Genomic DNA, 24,743 nt, shown 5'->3' on the forward strand with positions numbered 1-24,743 from the left:
ATCAGGGGGGCACAGGTTCAAACCCCACTGCAGTCAGCATGTCGTTGTATCCCTCAGACTCTTCACCCCAAATTGCTCCTGTGGGGATTGTCCACAGTATTGAGTATGTAAGTCGCTTTGGATAAAAGCATCTAACAAGTAACATGTAATGTTATTTTAAAGATATAAAATATTTAGATGTTGCATCTTCACCAACATACTAATACTGTTATCAACAAATCATGCTGATTAAATACATGTTTTGTATGGCTTTGTACAAAGAAAAACGTTCAAATTAGTAAGCCACTTGATAACTGAGTGAAGGCCATTTTAATTGATCAATTTAAAATTGCAGAAATTATGTTACACTATGTTCTATTGGCTAGCGCTCATTATTTTGTATATATTGATTGTGTTTTTATTTAGGTCTTAATGTGTACACATGTAAAAATGTGTCTTTGACTGTTTATATATATATATACATCTTTTTTATATTTTATTATTTTATATATATTTGTTTTTATATTCAGGATTGTGGGAAACAATATTTCGATCTCTCTGTCTGTACACACAAACTGGAAGATTGACAATAACGTTGACTTTGACTTGTACGTGATAGGATTAGGGGCGGAACATCTCTAAGTGGTTGCCCAATCAGAGCAGACTGGGCTCTGGTTTCAGACAGAGGGTGAAAAGAGATGCTGCCGCACAGGCAGTATGAGAATAATAAAGAGCTTTTTGAACATTAAAAAAATACTGCAGTTGCACCATATGCTCAAGACATATACCCATGCATATGTCAAAAATAGTCCACATTTTAATCGCAATATCGAAACATTTAAAAATACATTTTCATTGTTACATTATTAATTAAATTTGATAAAAGGTTGACGGCATTTGTTGTTGTGAAGTGAACATTTATAAGATGTTGGATTATCTGTGTGGCCAGAAATGTTCAAAGGGCAAGACAGTACTTAATAACAACATTTCCAACTTGTTATTGACATACGTTTCGTTTTTTTGAAAAGCCATGCTCACAAACGATCCAGTGAGATGATATCAAAGTACAGACACTCATCCTTAGCCACGCAGTGTAGGAGTGGGATGGTAAAAGGGTTGCATATTAAGATACAACAGGGGACTCATTAATTCATCCGTTTGGCTTTAGCTGTTTCCTCCAATCTTCCTAGGTGACATATTGGAAATCTGTTTAGCCACAAGCTTTCCTCATTATTTATCATTTCTAAGGACGGTGTAATTGATCTTGGCACTGAGAGAAAACCACAGGCAAACTGATAAGTAATTACACACTTGTTTTATGAAAATAATTCTTACTTCGATTACTAAACCACACCAAAGTGTTTAATCACGTCCTTAAATGTTAAACGGCAATGACACTTGGGAAATATATGATATCTGGCTGGTTGATGAGGACAGGGGAATGTCTACTCTCCGAGAGGAAAGGTAGGAAATTGAAAAATAATCTCTACCACAGTTTTGTCTGGGAGCAAGATAAGGGACCGAAGTTGTGATAGAAAGGAACTGTCTGCACTCACACTCTGAAGTTGAAATTAAACAGTACATAGTACTCTGCTTCTGCATTGCCCCGAGAGATACAAACTATTTCACACAGCTTCTCCTTCTTGAAGGACTGTGTGGACACTCTTTTATGCATATCTTCAAACTGCAAATATGCATTCACTTTACAAACAGACAAAAGGACAATGAGCACGTAAGGACTATTCTTGAAACTCTAAATCAGGGGTGTCAAACTCAAGGCCCGGGGGTCAAATCTGGCCCGCGACTTCATTTTATGTGGCCCGCAAGAGCTTGCAAAGAATATAATACGTTTATTATGCGTTACATGCCACTTTACAGAAGCAGGTTGCCCACAAACTACATGTCCCACAATGCATCTCGTTTGCGCACTGAAGAGACTTGCAATTATTTGCCCTGGACTTCTGCTTTCAAACGTAGTTAGTTATTATCCTATCCGATAATAATCCAATTCAGAGGCAATAATGTAATGTAATATATTATTTTATATATATATATTTATATATGTAGTAGTTACAACCGGCCCTTTGAGTGCAACCATAATGCTAATGTGGCCCGCGATGAAATTGAGTTTGACACCCCTGGTCTAAATGATCATTTGTGTATCAATTTCCTCCCCTTTTTTACCTTGGATTCATGAAGTAACGTTCTTGAATGCCTCCGTGGCATATGAAGGGACTACATAGTGTTAAAGAGAACAACAGTCTACTCGTCCTTGTTTTTGTTTATGTGGAAGACTTAGCAAGGATTCAGCGAAAATGGATGTGTTTGTGAAACGGTAAACATACCACTGGATAAATGAGACTGAGAATTACTATCCACAAGTTTTGTGAGATTTTTTAGATGGAAGATTTGTTGCTCTTGTTGAACACTCATTCATGAAGAATATGCTCTGTTTTTGGACTTTTTCTTAAAGAAGTCAAGGCCACAATTGGTGTGAATAATAATGTTGGGGATAAAGAGTACATACAGTAGAGTGGTGCATTGATGATGTCTTTTTGTCGGCTGACCCGGAAGTTAGCATCGCAGAGGGTCTCTTGACAAAAAGCAGCACGATTTTTTCATTGGATTTTTTCATTGGAGAAAATAAGATCGCTGGCAAACAAAAGTTTACTTGCACATTTTGTTTAGCAAGATAATGTCCACATATTTGAAGCATAATGCAAAAACGTAATGGCTGTAAACAAACTACATCGTGGTGACATTGCGTGTCGCCACCGCTAAGCTAAAGGTAAGCTAATGTTCAGTGTTTGGTGTTTGGAGCCAAACACTCCAGAGACATGTTTTGTATGCATCTGAGACCTGTAATATATTGATGAAAAACAGAACAGTATAATAGGGGACCTTTAAAGACTCGTTCTGCCCCACTCTATATAGCTGAGGGTGGCTTCGTTAGAGAGAAGGTGATTAATTCTCTCCTTGTGTCCTGGCACTGCACCTGCATCAGCAGTGTTGCATCACCTCAGCGCTCAGCAGCGTTCCCACATTGTCCTGCTCAACATCAGCCGGCCTTTTACCACTGGCCTCTTTGCTGTGATGGCAGCCAGGCGCAGTGTTCTGTCTCGTGCAAAGCCCCTCCACACTAAAGGGGGGGGGGGGGTGGGGGGGGGTGTAGGTGTAGATTGTGTTGTGATAAGGTAGACTGCTTTCATTGACACAATAGAAGCACCGTCTTACTGTCATTGTGTTGCAAGCACTGACAAGCTGTTAGAAGTATCTTGACGAAGCGAGGTTACTAGCAGGGGTGGAAGAAGTATTCAGATCCTTTAAAAGTAGTAATACCATACTGTAGAAGCAGTGGCGTAACAAGGTTGTGATTGGCCCGGTGAAAATATTGTTTTGGACCCCCCCCCCGATCGCCCCCAACATATGTGCACACTGTTGCGCTCACACACGCACGGACATCAGTGGCGGCGCCAGAGATTTTCTTTTGGGGGTGCTGTGGGGTAGCTTGATGTTTCAAGAGGGTGCTCAAACATTTAGGGCAGGCATCCTCAAAGTCCGGACTCCGGTCAGGACCGAACCACAACTTTCTCGGGACTCTGAGCAAATTATACTTCTCATATATGTTATCTGTATTATCTGTGTTATCTGCGAGACATCGCCACAACACAACGAGTCAAAATTCTCCGCTATGTCCACTGCAAACAGCGCTCTGCATGTCCGACTGTTCCACTGTCTGTGTCTGTCAACGCATTGGTCCAATCACATTCAGCATCCCGTAAGCGTTTTTTTCCCCCACCAACAGTGCGAATCAGAGGCACAGTAGGGCGGGTCGTCGCGGAATGACGGTGGGAAAAAGGCTAATGCTCTAATGTCCGAGTGCAAGTGAATGCAGCACAAGACGCACGTCTTTTAACCCCTCCCCCATCCCCCGGCCCTGGCGCGAGCGTGGAAATATGATTGGCGGCGATTTCATTTGAACGGGACGGTGCAAAACGAGAAGCATTCAGACCCAAGTACTGAAGGAATGAGGTATTTGCGGCTGTACTCAGCATTTAACCAAAACGCACTAAAGCTTTGATCTTAATAAGTTTGTGAGGCGTTTTGCTGAACAAAATGGCAATCGCCGCATTCAGCTGTAATAGACACGTCAACTTGATGCTCTGCACACGGATGAGCATACACAACTATTAAGATGATGACCTTACGTGTGTAAATATACATTTTTCTTTGTGGGGGTCTGCCCCAAAAAAATGTTTTATGTCCTGAGAAAGTCAAATAAGACGGTGTGTAAAACTACACTGCCCAGCCAAAAAAAAGTAATCACTTTGATTGAACTAGGCCAGTAGGTAAGGGCATTCCACTGGATAATAACTGAAGTATAAAAGAATGCATGACTGAAGTGATGGAGACCATGTTGAAGGCAAACAAAAAGAGGAAATAACAGATCAAGCAAATCCCCCTCTCAGATTCCACAGCAACCAGAAGAACATAAATACTGGCTGGTGATTTGATTAATCAGCTTTGTGATGGAATAAAAAATGCACAGTGCATTTCCTTAGCTGTGGATGAGTCCACTGACACACTGACAATGCTCAGTTGCTGGTGTTTGTGAGTTTTTATGATGAGGCAAAGGGGGAGTTTGTTGATGTTGTGTTGAGCCTGACGAACCTCAGTGGACACACAAGGGGGCAAGACATTTATAAAGCAATAATGGGAATGCTGAATGAAAGAGGGTGCAGCTGCCTTTATTCTAACTGTGCAGCTCTTACACTGCGACTCTGAGGGGTCAAGCACAGACACAATAACATTACATTACATTTAGCTGACGCTTTTATCCAAAGCGACTTACAATAAGTGCGTTCGACCAACAAGATACAAACTTGAAGAAAACAGAATCATATAAGTGCATCAGGTTTCATGAGCCGCTTTCACACCGCAGGACTTGCGGTACTTTAGTGCCGGCACTAAAGTACCACTAAAGTACCACGGCACTAAATCCGCAAGGGGGCTAGTGCCAATCGCATTCACACCGCAGTACTTTCCCTGAGGCACGATTACGCTGACGTCACTTCGTCTTCTTCTTCTCTGGGTTTACTGGCAGGCCGCAAAACCACTTCACGGCGAGTACAACAAAAAAACGAGAGAAGAAGAACTACACGGGGGGGGAGGGGGTATAAAGCCCATCCGCTTTATAAGGCGTTTGTTTACTTTCCGACCTCAGACATGATGGAGTTCATAAGGGTAATTTACAAATAAAATACCCCATTATCACAATGGACTTTATCTTTATGTATTTATTATATATTGCCCCCTCAGGCTGATTTTGGAAAAGGACATCAACCCTTGTTTGGTGTTTTTCCCTTATTTATCTAAAACAAATGACATGATAAATTACTTGTGTTTATGTGTGTAAGACTTGTGTTTCTGATAAATTCAACCACCGACACCTGTCTGCTCTCACATTCTTATATTCTGCAAATTTGGGGTGGGACACAATAAATAAAGCTTCGCCAGTTTGTTTGTTTTATTGCACAGTCAAGACATAACAATAACGGCATCATGCTGTTCCAGGTGTGTCGTATGCATGTAAATTGAAGTTAAATAACAGTGTGAAATGTAAAATAAAGTGTAAGTAGTTTCAAAACAATGTAACAGTGGCAATATATATAGCAGCAGACACGCCTTAGTGCAAGTTAGGTGTCAGTATTAAAAAACAGTGGCAATATATATATATAATAACAATAGAAAATCGTTACCACTCTTATTATTGTGGTCTTTAATTTTTTTATAGTCCTGCCTGAGTTTCTTTATTTTTACCCGGTATCCGTGTGCACTGTGCACGATTCCCAGCTCAAGTAGCGAACATCACTCAAAACATTTGGAGCTGGGAACTGCTTTCTGTAGAAGCTGCTGCATCCCGTCCTTGGAGTAAATTGCCAGAAGCACCGACACTTCCTCATCATTCCACCGCTCCGGTGTTGTAGTACGTGTGGTCATAACTGCTTTAAAGTACAAATAAACCACTCGCTCAGGTGTGGATGTGGTTTTGTAGCGAGGAAAAAAATGGCTGCCTAACAAAACAAATTCAGAGTCTAACGGGGCGTGGTTTGCAATTCGCCCAGCCAATAGAAATAGAGTAGAAATTGGCACTCTTTTGTCACCAGGTTCGTACCACCTCTCTAGCAGGGACTAAAAAGTACCAAAAGAGTTCCAAAAGAGTTCCCGGCACTGAGTAGTCCCGGCGGTGTGAACGCGACATTATTGGTACTAACGGAACTAAAGAACTAAAGTACCAGGGAAAGTCCTGCGGTGTGAACGCGGCTATAGAGCAAAAACATTTCAAGTGCTACTCAACTGGCTTTAGATAAGCCAGTCCTTTATTAGTATATAAGTGCTTTGTTAATAGTTCTATCGCTCGAAGTGGAGTCGAAAGAGATGAGTTTTCAGTCTGGAAGGTGTGTAAGCTATCTGCTGTCCTGATGTCAATGGGGAGCTCATTCCACCATCTTGGAGCCAGGATAGCAAACCCACGTGTTTTTGCTGATGGGAACTTGGGTCCCCCTCGCAGTGCGGTGCAGCGAGCCTTTTGGTTGATGCAGAGTGGAGTGCATGTGCTGGGGTGTACAGTTTAACCATGTCCTGGATGGAGGAAGGGCCAGATCCATTCGCAGCATGCAATAACAATGAAAACTGCTGCATACAGATGTTTTTGTTTTTGCAACCTCGTGTTAAGAATCTTGTTGCAATTGTTTAAAGGTTTAAATGACCGTAATAAACGGACCTTTGTCTTATTGAAAAACCTTATTGGACCTTTAAGATTTGTATTTGAGTACCCCTGATTTAGGGTTTCCCTTAATCTACCGGGCGCTACAGTGGAATGTTCTAATGCAACACTCCCCACACGCACCTACACAGTATTATACACTTGTTACAATGAAGGCTCGATAATCAGCTCACGGCATATAGGTGTAAGCAGGGGTAAAGCGCTATGTTTATAAGTGGGGGGTGGACCTAATATCCTCTAGGGGGGGGGGGGTCCGGAGGCATGCTCCCCCGGGAACATTTTCTTTATTTTTTATATTGAAGTTAAAAGCATCAATCTGGTGCACTTTGAGAGCAAATTGAAGAGATCTATGGATACATCTCTCAACACCCATATGAAACAGAACTGTAAACAGATTTTATTTTTATTTATGGATATTTTACTAATCACTCCCCTTTTAAAGTGTATTCTTGTTTTACTGTCATATAGTATTTCATAACTGTTTTTCATTTATTATCTTGTTGCTTTAAACCTATAATGATCATATGAAGGTGTGCCTCGGAAATAATTTCCGAAAAAAGCAAAACGTTTGAGACCCACTGAGATAACTTAGACTAAAGTTAACTACTGTTGTTTTTATGCAAACATATTCATTTGTGTCAGATTAATAGTGTAAAATATATTTCCCTGTACATTTTAGTGGAGTAGAAGTATAAAGTAAATTGAAAATACCTCAAATTACAACACTTGAATATGATACATTCTACCACTGGTTAATTGGTTGATTATTTTATATTAGATTAGATTTTAATTGATAAAAAAATACTATTTTCATCCCAAAATGGGAAATTGTTGCGTTGCAGCAGCATGAAAAAAGGCACTGCATGAGAATTAAAAATGTAAATGAATATATAAATTAAATAAATACATGCTAGCAAAGGAACAATATATATGTAAATAGTAACTAATGAGCACTCAACATAAAAATATACACAAAAGAATAAGCTAACCTATCGCTAAAGGAACAGGATAAACACGGGAATACAAACAGCACATATTATTCATACATTATGCAATGTAGTTTTACATTTAAATGTCATGCTAGAGAAGGGAATAACACTGTGGAGTCTTGTTATAAATAAAATAAGAACTATGAAGCTGGGAGTTTCCTGTTAGAGGTTGCATGAACAATACTTCCTGCTATTTTGTAGTCCAAAGAGAAGGCCTATGTTCTTGTAGATCCATATGAATGCTTCAAAAGTACACATGGCTCAGTTGTCACAGCACGATGAACCTGGCACAGTTAGGGGTCGCTATCAGCGGGCTGATGCTCGCTTCACATCCTTACCACAAAGCACTTTTGGGCCCACTGTCTCCAGGTGTGATGCTTTCACACCTGCCCACCTCTCTACACCCTGCTTAAGAAGTCTGGTTATTGCCGCGTGTTGCTCACTCCGGTGACCCGTGATTCTGAGTCGCTATGTCATGCTGTCAATGTCAGGGCAGAAGGCATGGATGTCTGATAGATGATGGAGATGATAGATGGAAGGAGAGTAGAGGTTATAGGGAGGCCAACATGTCAATAAGACAATACTGAACACTGGCTGGAAGTGGAAGAGAACGCTCTGTTCCAGAAAGTGAGGAGGCTGTGAATAATACTTCTTTCTACAGAGTACAGTCAAAAGCTTCAGTGCAAACACAGTTGTTTCAACTAAGTCTGTCCAGTATCTGAAATCTGCTGATGGTCACGTGTTGCAAACCATTTTGTAAAAACTAAAAGCTTCAGTAATCACATCCTGTTTCCAGCAATATCCTGAAAGCAGAATGATGGATTGTCACTATGAACAGACAAAACATGGGAGAGAAATGGAGAAGCACAGAGAATTAAGAACATACAATCAAATCAAATACATTTGTTATAGCCCAATGTCAAAACACATTTCTCTCAGAGGGCTTGACAGATCAACAGACATGAATGACAATATAAAACAAATATAATAAAATAAGAAGATTATAATACAATTACAACATAGAAATATAAAATACAAATAAGATAAGAGTAAATTAAATGAATCAAATGCAATAAAAAACAATGAAATGTCTGATCCAGGAGGCTGTTTTAGGGAAGCCTGAAACCAGCCCTTATTATAGGCTTTATTAAAAAGGAAGGTCTTTAGACTACTCTCACATTGTGGGGACGCTGTCTGCCTCCCTGTCAAAAACAGGAAGCTGGCTCAGTAGCTGAAGCTGTGGGTGTTTCTCAATGTCGAGGAAGGCTGCTCCAGAGCCACTATTTCAAGGATGCTACGTCATCGAGTCCCGCCGAAGGACTGTTCCAATGTCCAGGATGCTTGGAATTCTACCGAGGCCGGGGTCCTTCGTTGCGAGACATTTCGAGGCTGCACATGTGTATCCTCCGCGGTCTTAACGGTCCCATGTCATGCTTTTCTGGTTATTACCCGTCCCCTTGTTTACTTCTTGGGTATAGTGACGTATTTCGGGTATAGTGGCGTAACGTAACGTCCGCGGAGCCGTTACGTTTGGACCAATCCGCGGACTTCCTCACACACACCCACTCGGCGGGACGTTGCGAGGCTCGCTGCTGCGAGGAGCGGGACACTGTGAGCTGGCTCACTGGTGTAGGGTCGGCGAGACAGCGAGACACCGCGGAACTCAGCCTGGGCACACACACAAACTCCCAGCCAGGCTGCGGGTGTGTGTGTGTTTCGGGCTGGGTTTGGCTGTGTCTCGCAGATGGCCACTGGGCTCACAGGGAGGGGGGGGGCAGGAGCTCCAACAAGCCGTCCGTTTAGGACAGAGAGTAAATACTATACTATACAGAGATGCTGTATGAGAAACCAATGTGAGTTTGGAAAATTGCACAATATAAATCTATTTTAGTAGACCTCAACAATGGAATTATGATCAGTAGAAATGGCCATGACATGGGACCAGAGCCACCCCTGGCCAACTTGGGGCCCCAAGCGACATTGTGAGATGAGCCCCCCCCCCCCCCCCCCCCCCCCCAACCGACAGGAGTGACATTTTTTTTTATGGAAACAAAGTATGCTACTTTGCAAATATAATTCCTGTTAATTATTATTATTATTATTATTATCAACAGTTACTTTTTTATGCAGTGAGGTAAATGGTAAATGTGCATGTATGTCGTTCAGTATGCGTTTACAGGTGATACGTCTGCATTTCCTGCCAAATACTAGCCTCAAAAAGATTAAACTATAATTAATGCAAATAAACTACTTCTACTAATAATCATAATCATAATCAATTCAATAATATAAATACTATATTATTTTATTATAATATAGTTGTAATATAGTATAAGACAAAGCATGCTTATGACATGCTCAAAAACGGATATTTCTTAAATCTGTATTCTAGTTCCCTCTGTCAGCAATGTATCAACAACCACACACACATTTCTATCAGTATTTCTCTGTGTTGTTGTTGACATGGTGATGACTGTTTGGAGTTAAGGGGAGAGGCTGAGCATCACCATGAAATGTGCAAATTGACATCAAAATGAATAAAAGGGGAACAAATGCTCCATGTTTTTTAGGCTGTAAACTTTAACTGTTATGTAAGCCAACTAGACAGACAGTGAATCACTCTTCCTCCTGTGCATTAGCAGATAAAAGACATCACATACTTGAATGGTAAATAAAGAATGCTGGAAATAACTGCATCTCCATTAGCCTGTATGCTATGCAGAGACTGCCTTCTTCATGTCGTGAATTGCAGCTGATGTTTTAATTTGGTAATTTGACTTATACAACATTCACAAGATGTACATTTGACTCATACAATAACCCACCTTCGAGTGATGTTCTAGTTTCTTCATGTTTTGTTTTTTTCCCTCTTGCTTGCGCCGGACTGGAACTGTCTTTTCACTGACATCTCTTCACCTGCACTAGTGGCCGTATCAAAGCCGTGATTGGTCAGATGTCGATTCATTGCAAAGGTGTCGGGTTACAGACGTGCTCCCCTTGTCACCTCTCACTCTCGCGTGTCAGCGGGGGGTGCACGGAGAACTGCGCACAGCAGCTGAGGCCCTCTGGGCGGGGCCCCCTGCGCAAGGCGGGGCCCCATGCAGCCTGCGTGATTGGCCTGTAGGGAGGGGCGGCCCTGCATGGGACCTTTAAAATCCCCTCAATGCTTTGCGCACGGACCAATTTCCAAATCTTTGGCGAAAATCGCGCTCCATTTAAGGCGGGGCCTCGCATATGACGCACACCTGCACACCTGCTAGCCCCGTTCCACCACACTTCGTTTTCAGAGGCTAGGATGGATTCTTGCCTCGCTTCTGAAAGACCTGACTCGGAGGGACATGTCCTACCAAGGAAGCGTCCTCGACATTGAGAAACACCCTGTGGCTCATGTTCTAGTTTGCAAACCTTATAATTAACATTTTGGAACAGTGAGTTCTTCTTCTGGTCGAGAGAAACACTTGAGATTAGGTTACCTGAAATGTGGCCAAAAGGGAAAAGATTCAATACAAAACTTCTCCTTTAGGCCACTTTACAAAGTATTGGAGTGAGAAAGAGTGAGATTAAACTTGATCTGTATCATCAGTGGCTGATCTGTAGTACCATCATGATGAACATATTGATGTGTATCAAAGGATGCATGTCAAATGCCCTTTTTCAGATGCTCTCCACTGACTGGAGATAAGCAGATATTATAGTTTTACATATTGCTATTCTTTTATAACAAACAACACTTATAAGTCAAACATGATTATTTCAGACAATCATGTACCACAGAAGAGATGTTTTTGCTACAGCAATATATTGTGAACGGAAAGACACAAACAATTATTAAACCTGCTTCTATTCATGTGTCTTCAAATATTTATAAAAACACCAACACATTATTAAGGATACACTTCCTTCTTCTTCCCTCGACATTGAGGGACACTTACGGTTAATGTTTTGTCATCAGTGGAGAGCTGAGATTTACAAGGCTTACATTTAGCCTTGCAAAAATAAATACACATGCATGGTACTGATTGTGACTTGAACAAAAAATGATCGCTGAAGAATATTTCCCAGAGGAGTCGACTGGTGATCACTTCTCAACCCCAAACCCCCGTAGTTGCTGAACTAATTGAGTGCAAAGAGTAATAATAATGTGTATTCTCCCTATTCTAATCAAATGTGACTCAACCAATGGGAATCTAACAGCACCATTTGTCTTGTTTACTGTCACACACCTGCCAATCAGACACCTCCTGTTCCTAGCTCAGGAAATGAATCACATTGGAGCCTGATTTGGTCCTAATAGTTCCTTTTATGCTTGCAGATAACAAGTAGTGCTTCAACTTATTTTTCTGGTAAATGTATTGTTGGGTCTACGAGAGAAGAGCACAAGGCGATGTCTTTAAAAAGCTTGTTTTGTCCGACCAACAGTCAAAATGTCAAATGCATTCGGTTTGCTATGATGGAAAATAACAAAGCAGCACATTTTCACATTTAAGAAAACTGTATTACTTTTCTTCTCTTGCTTGCCGAGCCCCACAAGAGAGCTCTGGCGATGTTTAAAGAGCTGTACAACCATTGTTTTCTCCATTTCACGGCAGAGATGCAGTCCAAGTCAATAGCTCTCTGCTCGAATCAATAAGACATCATGTATGAAGGATGCGGGGGAGAAACGTTCATACACAATGCACCAGGACCCTCAGCTAAGCCCACATGAATTCCATATAACGTGCGGCATACAAATATATAATTAACTGTAATTGTTAATATGCTCCGTGTGAAATGTATTCTGTTCTCTTGACCCAGCGCTGAGCTAATTAACTTATTAGGAGCAGAGGGCAGCGTAGAATCCTGCATTCAGAAGGTCCCTCCAGGAATTAAGTTTAACATCCTGAGTTAGACCTTCTAACTCTCAGCTCCAAGCCTCTCACCTCTCAGCTCAGCGTGCCCACCATCCAATTAAATCCAGAAAGCTGTTTCTACAGCCGGGGAAAAAAAGGACGTATGCAACAGCCGTGCTTAGCATGCGAGACATGTTACAGATTTTTCTCCTAACAATTACTATTACTTAGGCTAACACGAAGATCTTTCTTGTTTGCAAGCTGACAGTTTTGTTTTAGTTCGTTGGGTATATGTGTGCAATATTTGTTTTGTGAGTTATTTTCGTGTGTTTATATGACTTTGTTTATATGCTTCATTATTCTGTATGAATTTCCTAATGAGTTTACCCTAACCAAAGCCCCATATTGTCTCTCTGTGGATCAGTAATGAGTTGTTGTTCCTAGCACAATTATCCTTTGTTATCGTCAGCGTTTTTCAGACATGTTTGCATTAAACAAGAGTTAATAATCCAGGGAACACGTTTGTAGTTACAGTTTGTTTGCATATAAAGTCATTCCCTACTTGCACGGCGGTAATTACACTGAACAAAAATATAAACGCAACACTTTTGCTTTTGCTCCCATTTTTCGTGAGATGAACTCAAAGATCTAAAACATTTTCTATTAACACAAAATAACCATTTCTCTCAAATATTGTTCACAAATCTGAAAAAATCTGTGATAGTGAGCACTTCTCCTTTGCCGAGATAATCCATCCCACCTCACAGGTGTGGCATATCAAGATGCTGATTAGACAGCATGATTATTGCACAGGTGTGCCTTAGGCTGGCCACAATAAAAGGCCACTCTGAAACGTGCAGCTTTGCTTTATTGGGGGGGGTCTGGGGGGGTCCGAAAACCAGTCAGTATCTAGTGTGAGGGGTAGGGTTAGGGTAATGTTGTGAATCGAGTGGCCCATGGTGGTGGTGGGGTTATGGTATGGGCAGGCGTATGTTATGGACGACGAACACAGGCCACTCGATTCACAACATTACTCTAACCCTACCCCTCACACCAGATACTGACTGGTTTTCGGACCCCCCCAATAAAGCAAAAATGCACGTGTATATAGAAAATATTTTAGATCTTTGAGTTCATCTCATTTTTGTTCAGTGTAAAAAGGAGGCAGTTGTCGGTATTTTGTAGGTTCACCAAACAAACCCAACTCGTTTGCTTATTTCAACGTGCAAATTAAGACTGAAGATGCTAAAGCTTTGAATTTCACCAGAGGCAGTCCAACTTAAAGGCAGACGCTCGTAAAAAGCTCAAATAATCAAAGTGTGTTTGCCATGATTTAAAATTCCTTTGGACACCGCTCTCCCACCTCTCCCATTCATATCACACATTTAGTTCCTCTCATCATCCCTGCTTATTCTCTCTCATGTGCATGCCGGTCGATTTTGCACCAATCATTTCCTGCTCAGAGGTAAAAGTCACTTGATCCCGGAGAACAGAAGACTCCATCAACCTTCCTCTGATGACGTCTATCTGACTTGCTCAGTGAGGCTTAAGGGGAGGATGAGTTTGTAGATCTGCCCCCTCTTCCTGCCCTGTGGAAGCCCCACAGCGACACAGAGGATAGAGCTAATCACTGATGAACCCTTTGACACAGAAATGCTTGACATGCTCCTCGGGGTCCGGACTAAAGACTTCCCTAACAAGCTCTCGCACGCTCACCCAGGGCCGTATTAAATCCAAATGTTGGCACCTTTCCTAATCACTGAGCACATACCCGGAGCCAAGTGGCGCTTCCTAACCAGGGCTGAACCCCCCTCTGCAGTGCGGCGTCCCCTGAGGATGTGATGATATATGAAATGCAGAATTCAAATTCGGCTGACAGAGAGCAATTACCGCGGGAAAAAAGATCCCTTACTCTTTGGGGTGAGACGCATCAAAATCCAGATATAGTGTTTGTGAACTTTTCATCCACTTCCTCTCATTTCTACGTGCTTCGTCCACCGCCCTCACTCCTTTCACGTTATTATCCCTTTTTCTGTTTTCTCACTGGAACACAGGTCTTATGTAATTTTCTCCATCTCTCTCCCGATAGGTGTCTCTTATCTCACATTTCACCTCGCAGCTTATTTTTCACTTCTTTCTCTTCAATCTTTGTGTGTGTGTGTGTGTGTGTGTGTGTGTGTGTGTGTGTGTGTGTGTGTGTGTGTGTGTGTGTGTGTGTGTGTGTGTGTGTGTGTGTGTGTGTGTGTGTGTGTGTGTGTGTGTGTGTGTGTGTGTGTGTGTGTGTGTGTGTGTGTGTGTGTGTGTGTGTGTGTGTGTGTGTGTGTGTGTGTGTGTGTGTGTGTGTGTGTGTGTGTGTCTTATATGTGCGGAAATAATAGATGGTTGTTTCCACTGCATTGCCATCAGTGGGCTCTAATTTATGATAGCCATAGAATAGAGAGCCCTATTAAAAGCCTATTTACAGGATCTCCGAATGCATCGACAAGGCTTTTACTGTTGTTGACATCGACTTAACAGTTATGAGATTGCATTTTCAGGGGCTACGCGAGGCAGTTGTGAATAGACAACATAGGAAACTATTGTTTGTGAATTCCTGTTTTGTATTCCCCAAATGAATGTCACATTGTGCTTCTTGCACTCGGTAAACATCTCCGCAATCATTCATATTCTGCGGCCAACCGGTTCCACGATATAATAGGAAAAATATTATTTATGACTTTTCCTGCACTTAATCACCTTGATGTGTTCATTACTGTACATCCATTTATCAATCAGTGCGGCCTCTCTATCTGTTCTTTCATTCAGGCATTGCCTCTCGTGCTCATTAATGTATAGTACAGCCGGTGAGGTGAGGTGATAGATATATGTAAAGTATTGTGATGCTGTGAGCTGTTGATTACACTGCCAATTGGCCGGGTTCATTATTCCGTGCAAGAGTCACACATCTCCGCTGAATTAGGCGGGATTAATTGAAAGCACTCAGTGTGTGTAAGTGGCTGTCCAATCTGTGAGTCTGTGTCCTCTCAAGTCATCTCTCTATTGCTCATCATCAGCTGCTGCAATCAATCGCCCTTCTCTTCCCTCTTAAAGCTTTTTCCATTTGTATCCGTCTCGTATCATTAGCTTATCAACCCCTTCCTTCTCGCATTATGGCGGAATATGTTTGCTGAAAACCTTTATTGTAAAGCACTTGGAAAATCAATTATTACTCTGTAACACAATACGGCACATTTCCCCTCCCATCTCCACTCCTTCGCTTCCTTCCTCGTCTTCTCCATCAGAGCCATCGTGTGGGCTTTGTGTCTTATGTTCGCCCCCAGGATATCTTTTTGGGATGAGCACCAAATTCAATCTCAAGCGCCCCAATTCAGCGGTAGTAAAATAAAAAACCCGTCCGTCGCTTTGGCCTCAAAAGCTGCTGCAGCCTCCGCTTGGTGAGATAAATCTTAGTAGCTCATCCTTCTCCTATTTTCTTTTCATCCCGGACCCCCCGGTGGCCCGCATTAGAGCCTGCAGATGGCCAGGGCAGATGTAGGCGCTGCAATCCATCAACGTTATGTAGCCTGAACCACTGGACGGCCGCTCCGCTAACCTCTCCTCCAGCTGGACCGTCCGGCCCTCCTTCAGGCCGGCTTCAGCCAAGCTTGGCCCACTTTAGTACAACTTTGGCCCCGCTCCGGCCTCTTCACGCCCGGTGCCAAAATAAGCTCTCCTTTCAATTCTTATTGAACCGAGCTGCTCCCTCTTGACAAGGTCGACTAATTGTCTCACATCTTGCCTTTAGGGGTTGTCACTGTCAAGTAAGAACATGATCTGAGCATAATTCGGTCGGCCCTTCTTCTTCAATCACGTACGCTAGCAAGACTCGGTTTTGCCAGACATCTGCTGTGGATCATTTATCCTCTCCCACAAGTTTCAATTGACGATACAATGATGTGTTATTCTAATCAGAAAGTGAATGTTCTGATTATACGAAAACAAGCGGAGGTTCTCACGCTGGCCTGAGACAAACATGAAATGAAATACAGGACTACTTTGAACACATCAAAGTGTATCACATCTGCTACACTGTGTTACATCTGAATGAAATGAATGGTCAACCGAAAGCTTACATGTGCTCTGTGATGAAGTCCCAATACTTCTGGTTTTCTTCGGTGGCGGAGAGTTTTCTTTTATCTGATGTTCTCTGAAATGGCAGTACATCATAAATTATAAGGGAAAGCTTAATATTGTATCCCCCCGCTGTGATGTAACCACTTTTCTTTATCCCCATTCCTAAGATTGATAACGTGGGATGCACCACTTGGAACCAACACGGCATCTCGAGCACACCTCTCTAAAATAAATGGTCTTCTTCCCGCTGCAGGCTGATAGACACGGAGTTAGATTGGTTCTGTTGAATAAGAGATGAATCTCTTTGGGTGTCACTGTGCAGCTACGACCTCTGAAATATCATTATCTACAGGGGGAGGGAGGTTAACTTCTCTAATACCGCCTGAATACAAGAGAGGGCTTCCACAAGTGAACATGATCCTGCTTATTACCGGTGTATCTCGTGAAAAAAGGGTGTTTTTATCTACTGTCACTTTGGTATGCAGTATGTGAGAACGCCCAGACACACCTAATGACATCATTTGTTTTCCACAAATATGATGTGCAGCCAGAGGGGTAATTGCAATGTTTCAGTTTGTGGTTACGATGGGAAGAAACAAAAGGGAATTTAATCTTGTTCTTCCGTCCAATAAGTGGATGTTAGCAAAGCATGTGAAATAGCATGGAGGCAAGAGTGGTCAAAGTGGGCGAAAGTCCTTGAGTTGTGCACGTCTTGGGCGGATGTGTTTAATGTTTCCTCCCAATGACCAGTGTTCAATTAGCATTTCCCTCTATATTTTCCCAGGGACTTGTTTGCTTTCCAATAAACTTAAAAACATATACAGTGTTCTTCTTAAACATAGACCCACATACTTAAGTCAAATGACGAAAGAATATTCAGCTAACCTGCTCAGACAACTTTATAATGGACAGATATAATCACATCATAGTTTTACCTGGAAATGAATCATTTATTAACTTGCAATTTCGAGTCGTCGCTTAATTGATTCATATTTCACTCAAGGTCTGAAACAGACGGAATCAATAATTCAGCGAGAGTGGATGTCGGCTACCTGCAGGCATTCCTCCAGTGGCTTACTGATGGATGATATCGAAGAGTCTCCTTCAGCATTCAAGTCAAACATTTGCTATGAACTCCCTGACGTGAAGACATCCAAGAATGATTGTTTTTTTCGTTGACTTTGCGACTGGGTTGACTGTAAACTAGGTCAGATTGATGGTGTTGAGTGAGAGGATCAATGGAGAGATTTGCTTTCCTTAGATTGTGATATTGGTTAACCCTTAAAGGCAAGCACTTGGCAATAAAAAGAAAGCCTTAATTGCTATTGTCTAATGTATCTATAATGACTAAATGTCCAACTAACAATCTGAATCTCTCAAGATACATGGCCCATTCAGGGTTTTCTTTTTTATTTGACCCATATTACATTCATGGTAAACCCACTTTACCCCCATTTTACCCCCATATTACACCTACAGTATATTACCCCCATGTTACACCAGTATCGCAACCATCCTACGACCATATTTTACTGTTATTACACCTTTTGATCTGATATCTGTGGAGCATAGGCATCAAAACACAAGTATATCTGTAAGTGATTGTCCCTGTTGTTTCACCTTATCTGAACAATGTATCCTCCAGGATGCAGAAACCATTTAAAGATCCCCTATTATACTGTTTTTTATCAATATATTATAGCTCTCAGATATATACAAAACATGTCTCTGAAGTGTTTGGCTCGAAATACACAACACATCCTTGGAGCATTACCCATAATCCCCTCTGTTTCAGCCCTGTTTCCAAAGTGCTGATTCTCTGTCTGCTACTTTAGATTAAAATGAGGAGCCACTCCCCACGCCCCTCTGAGAGATTCAGGTGATAAGGTGGTGGTGGGGGGGTGTGTGGGGGGGGGGCTACCTTGGTTGCTGATTGGCTAATGGTGACACAAGCCAAAAAATCGTTATGACATCATAAAGTGGCCACAATCTGATCAGCTCATTTTCAGACAGGTTTGTATATAAATGGATCAGGACAAAAAGTGAGAGAATCTTTGTTCCTGAAACTTTCAGAATCTCTGAAATGAATACATGACTAAGTGGATTTTGCATAGTAGGTGACCTTTAAAGGGTACATAGTATGAAATCACAATAAAAAGGTACATCTTAAACTATTTGGAAAAGACATGTCTGACATCTGTTGATTTCTCTCTCTTCTTTGCCTCCACCATCAGGCATGCTCACAGTGGCCCCAAAAGGTTTCCAATGCGTCGACGCCGAGAAAAACTGCAACCCCTGTTTGGACGCGGCCAAAGCCTGCAATCTGAACAACAGCTGCAAGAGGCAACGCTCCGCCTACATCGCCACCTGCAGCAAGGAGGACACCAACAAGGGGGAAGTCTGCAGCCAGAAGCGCTGCCACAAAGCGCTGAGGCAGTTCCTGGACCGCGTGCCCCCAGAGTTTAGCCACCGGCTGCTTTTCTGCCCCTGCCAGAGCGAGGGCTGCGCAGAGCGTCGCAGGCAGACTATCGTTCCTGAGTGCTCGTACAAAGATAAAGAGAAACCCAACTGTCTGGAGCATCGCAGGGTCTGCCGCCAGGACTCTCTTTGCAGGTGATATAAAGGGAAATGTTGTGGGTCGTACTGCATGTGTGTTTATTATGAGGGGTGGAAGGGCAGACATTCATTTGCATGCATGTTTAAGTTGGTTTGATTTGCAGAGTTTTATGCTGTGAATATAGGCACGGCAAGTTTATTTATATAGCACCTTTCAGCACAGGGCAATTCAAAGTGTTTTACAAATGAAAATAAGCGTAAAATGGCATTTAAAAACAGGCATTAAAAAGCAAAGATAATCAAATACAACAGGTATAGAATACATGAATACAAGCCGTACTGCAGTGTGAATATGAACAGCTCACTCAAATGCAGCGGCAAAAAGATACGTTTTCAGTCTGGATTTAAAAGTATTAAGAGTTGCAGCGGACCTATAAGAAGTACTGACAAACATTCATGGAAAAGAAAATGGAATCTGTGTGTTAGAGACATTTTCCTCCTTTCCATGGCTTCCCAAAGTTGCATATTTCTTTGCTGTAACTTTGCCAGTGAAGTAATTACACTTTCTAGGACACAGTGGCTATTAGATGAAGATGTGAGGCTAAGTTGAATAGACAATGCTCAATTAAGCTGAACACAACATTAGTGGATCACGTTGGCTGCACGGGGCCTCTATTGGATTCAAGCGGCCGGATTCACTTCACAGCTACCCATGCGTGACATGTTACCTTGGGTTAGTGCTGCGGAGAGCAGGTGAAGCACAGCGGTCATACTATCAGCTGTCAGGGTCTTTATACCCTGCGGTACCATGTGCTGTCAACAGGCTACACATCCAGCCTGTTGGAGGAGATACTCTGCGTTCATTAGTCTAATAGCATCACCAAATGTGGGACATTTAAATAATTCCAAGCATTTAAAAGCTCATTTATAAGCCTAATGGAGTTCGACCAAGTGTTAGACCCCTGAAAGCTCACCGCTAAAAATAATACTTGTGATGTATGAATTATAAAGAGGGGAAACATTAGGTTACTTTTGTATGTCCCAGTTGGACGGATGATTAGGCAGCGAATGCAATACAGAGACAGGCGGACACAGGTCTTGTGACAAGTTTAGAATGCATTTAGTAAGGCCTGTGTGGCACAACAACCAGTACATAAGAGAGGATTACTTGAAACGGATCTTTTAATAATTATTTTGCATTAAAGTGAATAGTATGTTCCCAAATAATATCAGGCATAAGCAAGCCTGAAAACATTGTATACCACTTTTGAATTACTTGTTTTGCTCTCTTTTGGATAACACGCAGGATCATTTGCTTAAAGGGTCCCCATTATGCTGATGTGCAGGTGTATCTCAGTATGTAGTGTCTCTACTGGGACATGTCTCCATGCTTTAATGTTCAAAAAGCTCTTTATTTTGCTCATACTGCCTGTGCTGCAGCTCCTCTTTTCACCCTCTGTCTGGAACCAGAGCCCAGTCCGCTCTGATTGGTTAGCTGGCCGGTTCTGTTGTGATTGGTCAACTCTTACGGCCCGTCCACACGGCGGCGTGCGTTGAAGCTTCTGCCCATTCACTTTGAATGGAGCGTTGCTTCGCGTTGCTTCGCGTTGCTTCGCGTTGCTTCGCGTTGCTTCGCTTTGCTTCGCTTTGCTTCGCTTCAAAAGTTGAGCAATGTTCAACTTTTGAAGCTTCGGCGGAATCGTCAGCCAATCAAATCATATGCCAGTACAAGCTCTCGCCAATGAAACCGCGTGCTTGTGAGTCCGGGGCGGGAGATTCTTGTGATTGGTTGTTGGTCGAGTTTCAGACACGCCCACCGGCAAGCTTCAACGCCCGCCGCCGCGCGGACGCTGCGTTAGAGATGTCCGGTACAACGTGTTGGAGCGCTAGCCAATAGAAGCACAAGGGTTACATAGTGATGTCACCAAGTTACGGAAGTAAGCAAAGGAGTCGAATGGAGGCGTTTCAGGCAGAGGGGGGAGTGTGTGGGAGAGAGACTCCCTATGGAGGGACATTTGGTATGTTAGCCTTAGCAGACCATTTACCTGCACAAAGACCTCTAACACACTACAGGAAAGGGAAATCCCAAAAAGCATAATAGCTCCCCTGTAAGAATGAATAATAGTCACATAAAATGCAAAGTACTCTTGCTAGCCATGCGCAAAACAATCCTCGTGAAAAGTATATCTATGGTACTTCACATTTGTCCTGTTTCTATAGAGGTAAGCAGCCTTCAAGCTGAGTTAACGGCAAAAACTCAATTCCTCTCCACCGACACTAAATCCAACCCGCGCGCCGCTAAAGCAGGGAACCTCTATCGCCTCCTCTACGATTTATGATTGTCTTGATAATTACCTGCTTGCCTGCATTGTGTAATCTGTTTTCAGGCTGAGCTGCTTTCATGACCTTTAGGCCCTCGGGTGTCTGCTGTGCACCTGCTTATTGAGAAAGATGAAATAGAACGTTAAAGCTCATTATCTGTGGCTGCGTAATGCCCCGCTGAGGTCAACAGCTCGATGAGCCGCACACACACTCAGCGCAGCGCGGACACATGCTGCTTTGTGCACCAGCCATTCAGAAGTCACACACACAAAACCACACGCTCGTACACAACCACTTTTAGCTTGAACGTGACTCAAATAATGTACTGCTTAGGTGGTGCGTTCTCCTGCAGTGAATAAGCGCTGCCGTGCAGGCGACTGTCACCACGATTCAATTAAAGTGAGATGTCATTGGTCGGTGCCGGGATGACAGTGTGCTTTGATTGGTGATTTTTATCCTGCCTTGAGGTGTCCACAATGACCCCTCTGTGAGATATTCCTTAAGTGTCCTTTGTCTGTCTCAATGTCCTCTATCTGTTACATGATGTCACCACGGGATAGTTTTCTATGCAGGGTACACTGTCTTCATATTGATGTAATCTGATGTATCGAGGTGTTGCACTAACATGCTATGTTCTTAATTTGCTCTGCACCAAGCTTGTGTTCACAAGCAAATTGAATTTAAAACCTATTTGTCATGCTAATTTAACAGATTAGAGTTTGTTTTCATGCCACCTTGGTGATAAACACCGTCGAACACCCCGAGAAGGAGCCCGGGCAACACTTTTGAACACAGAAGTCGCAGCACTCTGAAGAACTGCGGCATAGGAAGCTTTGATTGGCTTGTTTTTCCCCTCTCAGAGATGAGTTGATAAAAGCAGAGATCTTTCCACCGCAGGCCTGTCTCTCCTGGGGACGCCTGTCTGCCTCCAAACGGGCGACACACGGCTGACGCAAGCCTATTTCCTTTGAACTCAAGGGACTGGTCGAGCGAGGGGGAGGGATTTGGGAGGAGGAAGAGAGGAGATAATGAGAGGGAGAGAGGGAGGGTCGTAGAATCGATCCGGGCCGTAACTTCACTTCAGCGGGATGGACGTCTGTGGTTCGGTCGCACAGCTGATCTCTGACGAAGAAACGGTCGTGATTGGAAGTCAAAACGGATTTAAAAATGTGTTTAAAAAAGGCAGTGTAGTTCCCTGCTTTACACCAGGAAATACTTTATTTTTTGAATTGTCATTGGATGCCAGATTGGCTTTGATTTCACCGTTGGAGACGGTGCAGATTGTTCCGGGTGGAGCGCAGAGCTCAATCAAACACAAATAAATATGTGAAGGGATTTGAAATACAAAATGTTGGCACGCGCTTAGGTGGCATATTGCACTGGAAGATTTCACTCTCTCTTTGGTCTCTGTGGAGGCAGTTGTTGACATACTCTGGAGATCTAGGTACTGCAGATGGACGGAGAACAAGCTACATGGTGCAGCTCCTCTTTCTTACTTCTGCTTCAGTTATTACGTTACTTCCTTCCATAATCCTGCTCCAACAGAGAAAGGCAAGACATACAACAAACAATAGACCCATATTTGTTACCGTCCTGCATTTATATCCACTTCCTCTTCTCTCTGTGTTCTCACCACCCTTCAAATGTATCCAAATTCTATTCATTAGGGACTGCTGAGTCCACAGAGTGACAATAGGGCTATATTTGGACGTGCTGTTTGGAGCATGTGAGTGTGCATGTGTGCAAGCAGATGCATTCCCTGTTCTATTCCATGTGAGTTCACGCAGCGTAAGCCCATTGAAGTGTAGCCCAAAGAGCATTGACTTTTATGTGTACCGCATTGATTGTCCGAAGATCAACGCAACACTTCTATCTTTGATTAATATCACTGCGTCTCGGGCTCACGGGGTGCTCTTTGATTGAGTTATTTTGGCACTGGTTATCAAAGTGGGGAGCTGAGAGACAATCGATCACTGTACAGGTAACCTGACCCAGTTTGGGAGCCGTACCAGGCTGCCTCTGCACACAGAAGACTCACAGGGTAGCACGCACACGCACACACGCACACACACACACACACACACACACACACACACACACACACACACACACACACACACACACACACACACACACATACCTGTATACATCACTTCAGGGGACATTGACTTAAATGCATTTCCTAGAGACTTATCCTAACCTTAACCATAACCAACACATGCCTAACCCTAATCCTAATCCTAAACCTAACCAAGTCTTCACCCTAAAAATAATGATCCCCCTTATGGGGACCTCCAATTTGTCCCCATAAGGGAGGCCAGTCCCCACACGTGACTATGTAAACAGATGTAGGTCCCCACAAGTATAGTAATGCTAGACCACACACACACACACACACACACACACACCCCCACTCTCTCACACACACACACACACACACACACACACACACACACACACACACACACACACACACACACACACACACACACACACACACACACACACACACACACACACACACACACTGCCCTAAATCAACAGTCTTCTCTGCCTACAGTGTAAGGAGACTCACTGGCCATGATGGCATTACTCTCTGCTCTGGGACCAAGTTGAAAGATTGTTGTTGCGTTTTTCATCGTCCGTTTCTCTCACTTTCCCTCACACACTGACAGTATATACTTTGGTGGGCTTGTACTTGTGAGGACCCTCAGAGTATTCCCAGGACACTCACCGTTCGCTAACCTCGTCTTCACGCATGCAGTCAGTTCGCCATGATGTACTGTAATGAGCAGCCGATGCGTGGAAACCCATTTCCCAGGGAAGGAATGAAGATATAAGAGCACATTCGAAGCTCAGCCCAAATACGCCCGGAGCTACAGACTCATGTGTGAACAATGGGTGAGCGAAGCATCTACCATCTCAGCTCCGGAGCTAAATCCTTATCCTAAACATGGATTGATTATTGTCTCTTTTTGTTAGTGCGTGCAGCAGAGCTCATACACATTATCCAGCCTGTGAAACGGAAGAAGTGAGCATCCTGACAGCAGCCTTATTCCTACGTGTTAAAGCAGAATGCATTCAGGCACGGTATTGTGCAGACAGCACAAAACGTATGACTTCCAGATTCTTGTTATAGTTTTGAAATTGTGGTTAAAGTGCTCGGTA

General features: G+C 42.9%; 1 protein-coding gene across 1 annotated transcript in view; it reads left to right on the forward strand.

Annotated features, from left to right (window-relative positions):
* Positions 1 to 24,743, forward strand: part of LOC117453000 (GDNF family receptor alpha-2-like) — a 66,580-nt gene that overhangs the window by 19,497 nt on the left and 22,340 nt on the right. The window contains exon 5 of the mRNA XM_034091828.2: positions 18,932 to 19,310. Coding sequence (XP_033947719.1) covers positions 18,932 to 19,310 — 379 coding nt within the window. The remainder of the gene's footprint in view (positions 1 to 18,931; positions 19,311 to 24,743) is intronic.

This window comes from Pseudochaenichthys georgianus, chromosome 9, assembly GCF_902827115.2.
Source record: "Pseudochaenichthys georgianus chromosome 9, fPseGeo1.2, whole genome shotgun sequence".
Classification (NCBI taxonomy): Eukaryota; Metazoa; Chordata; class Actinopteri; order Perciformes; family Channichthyidae; genus Pseudochaenichthys; species Pseudochaenichthys georgianus.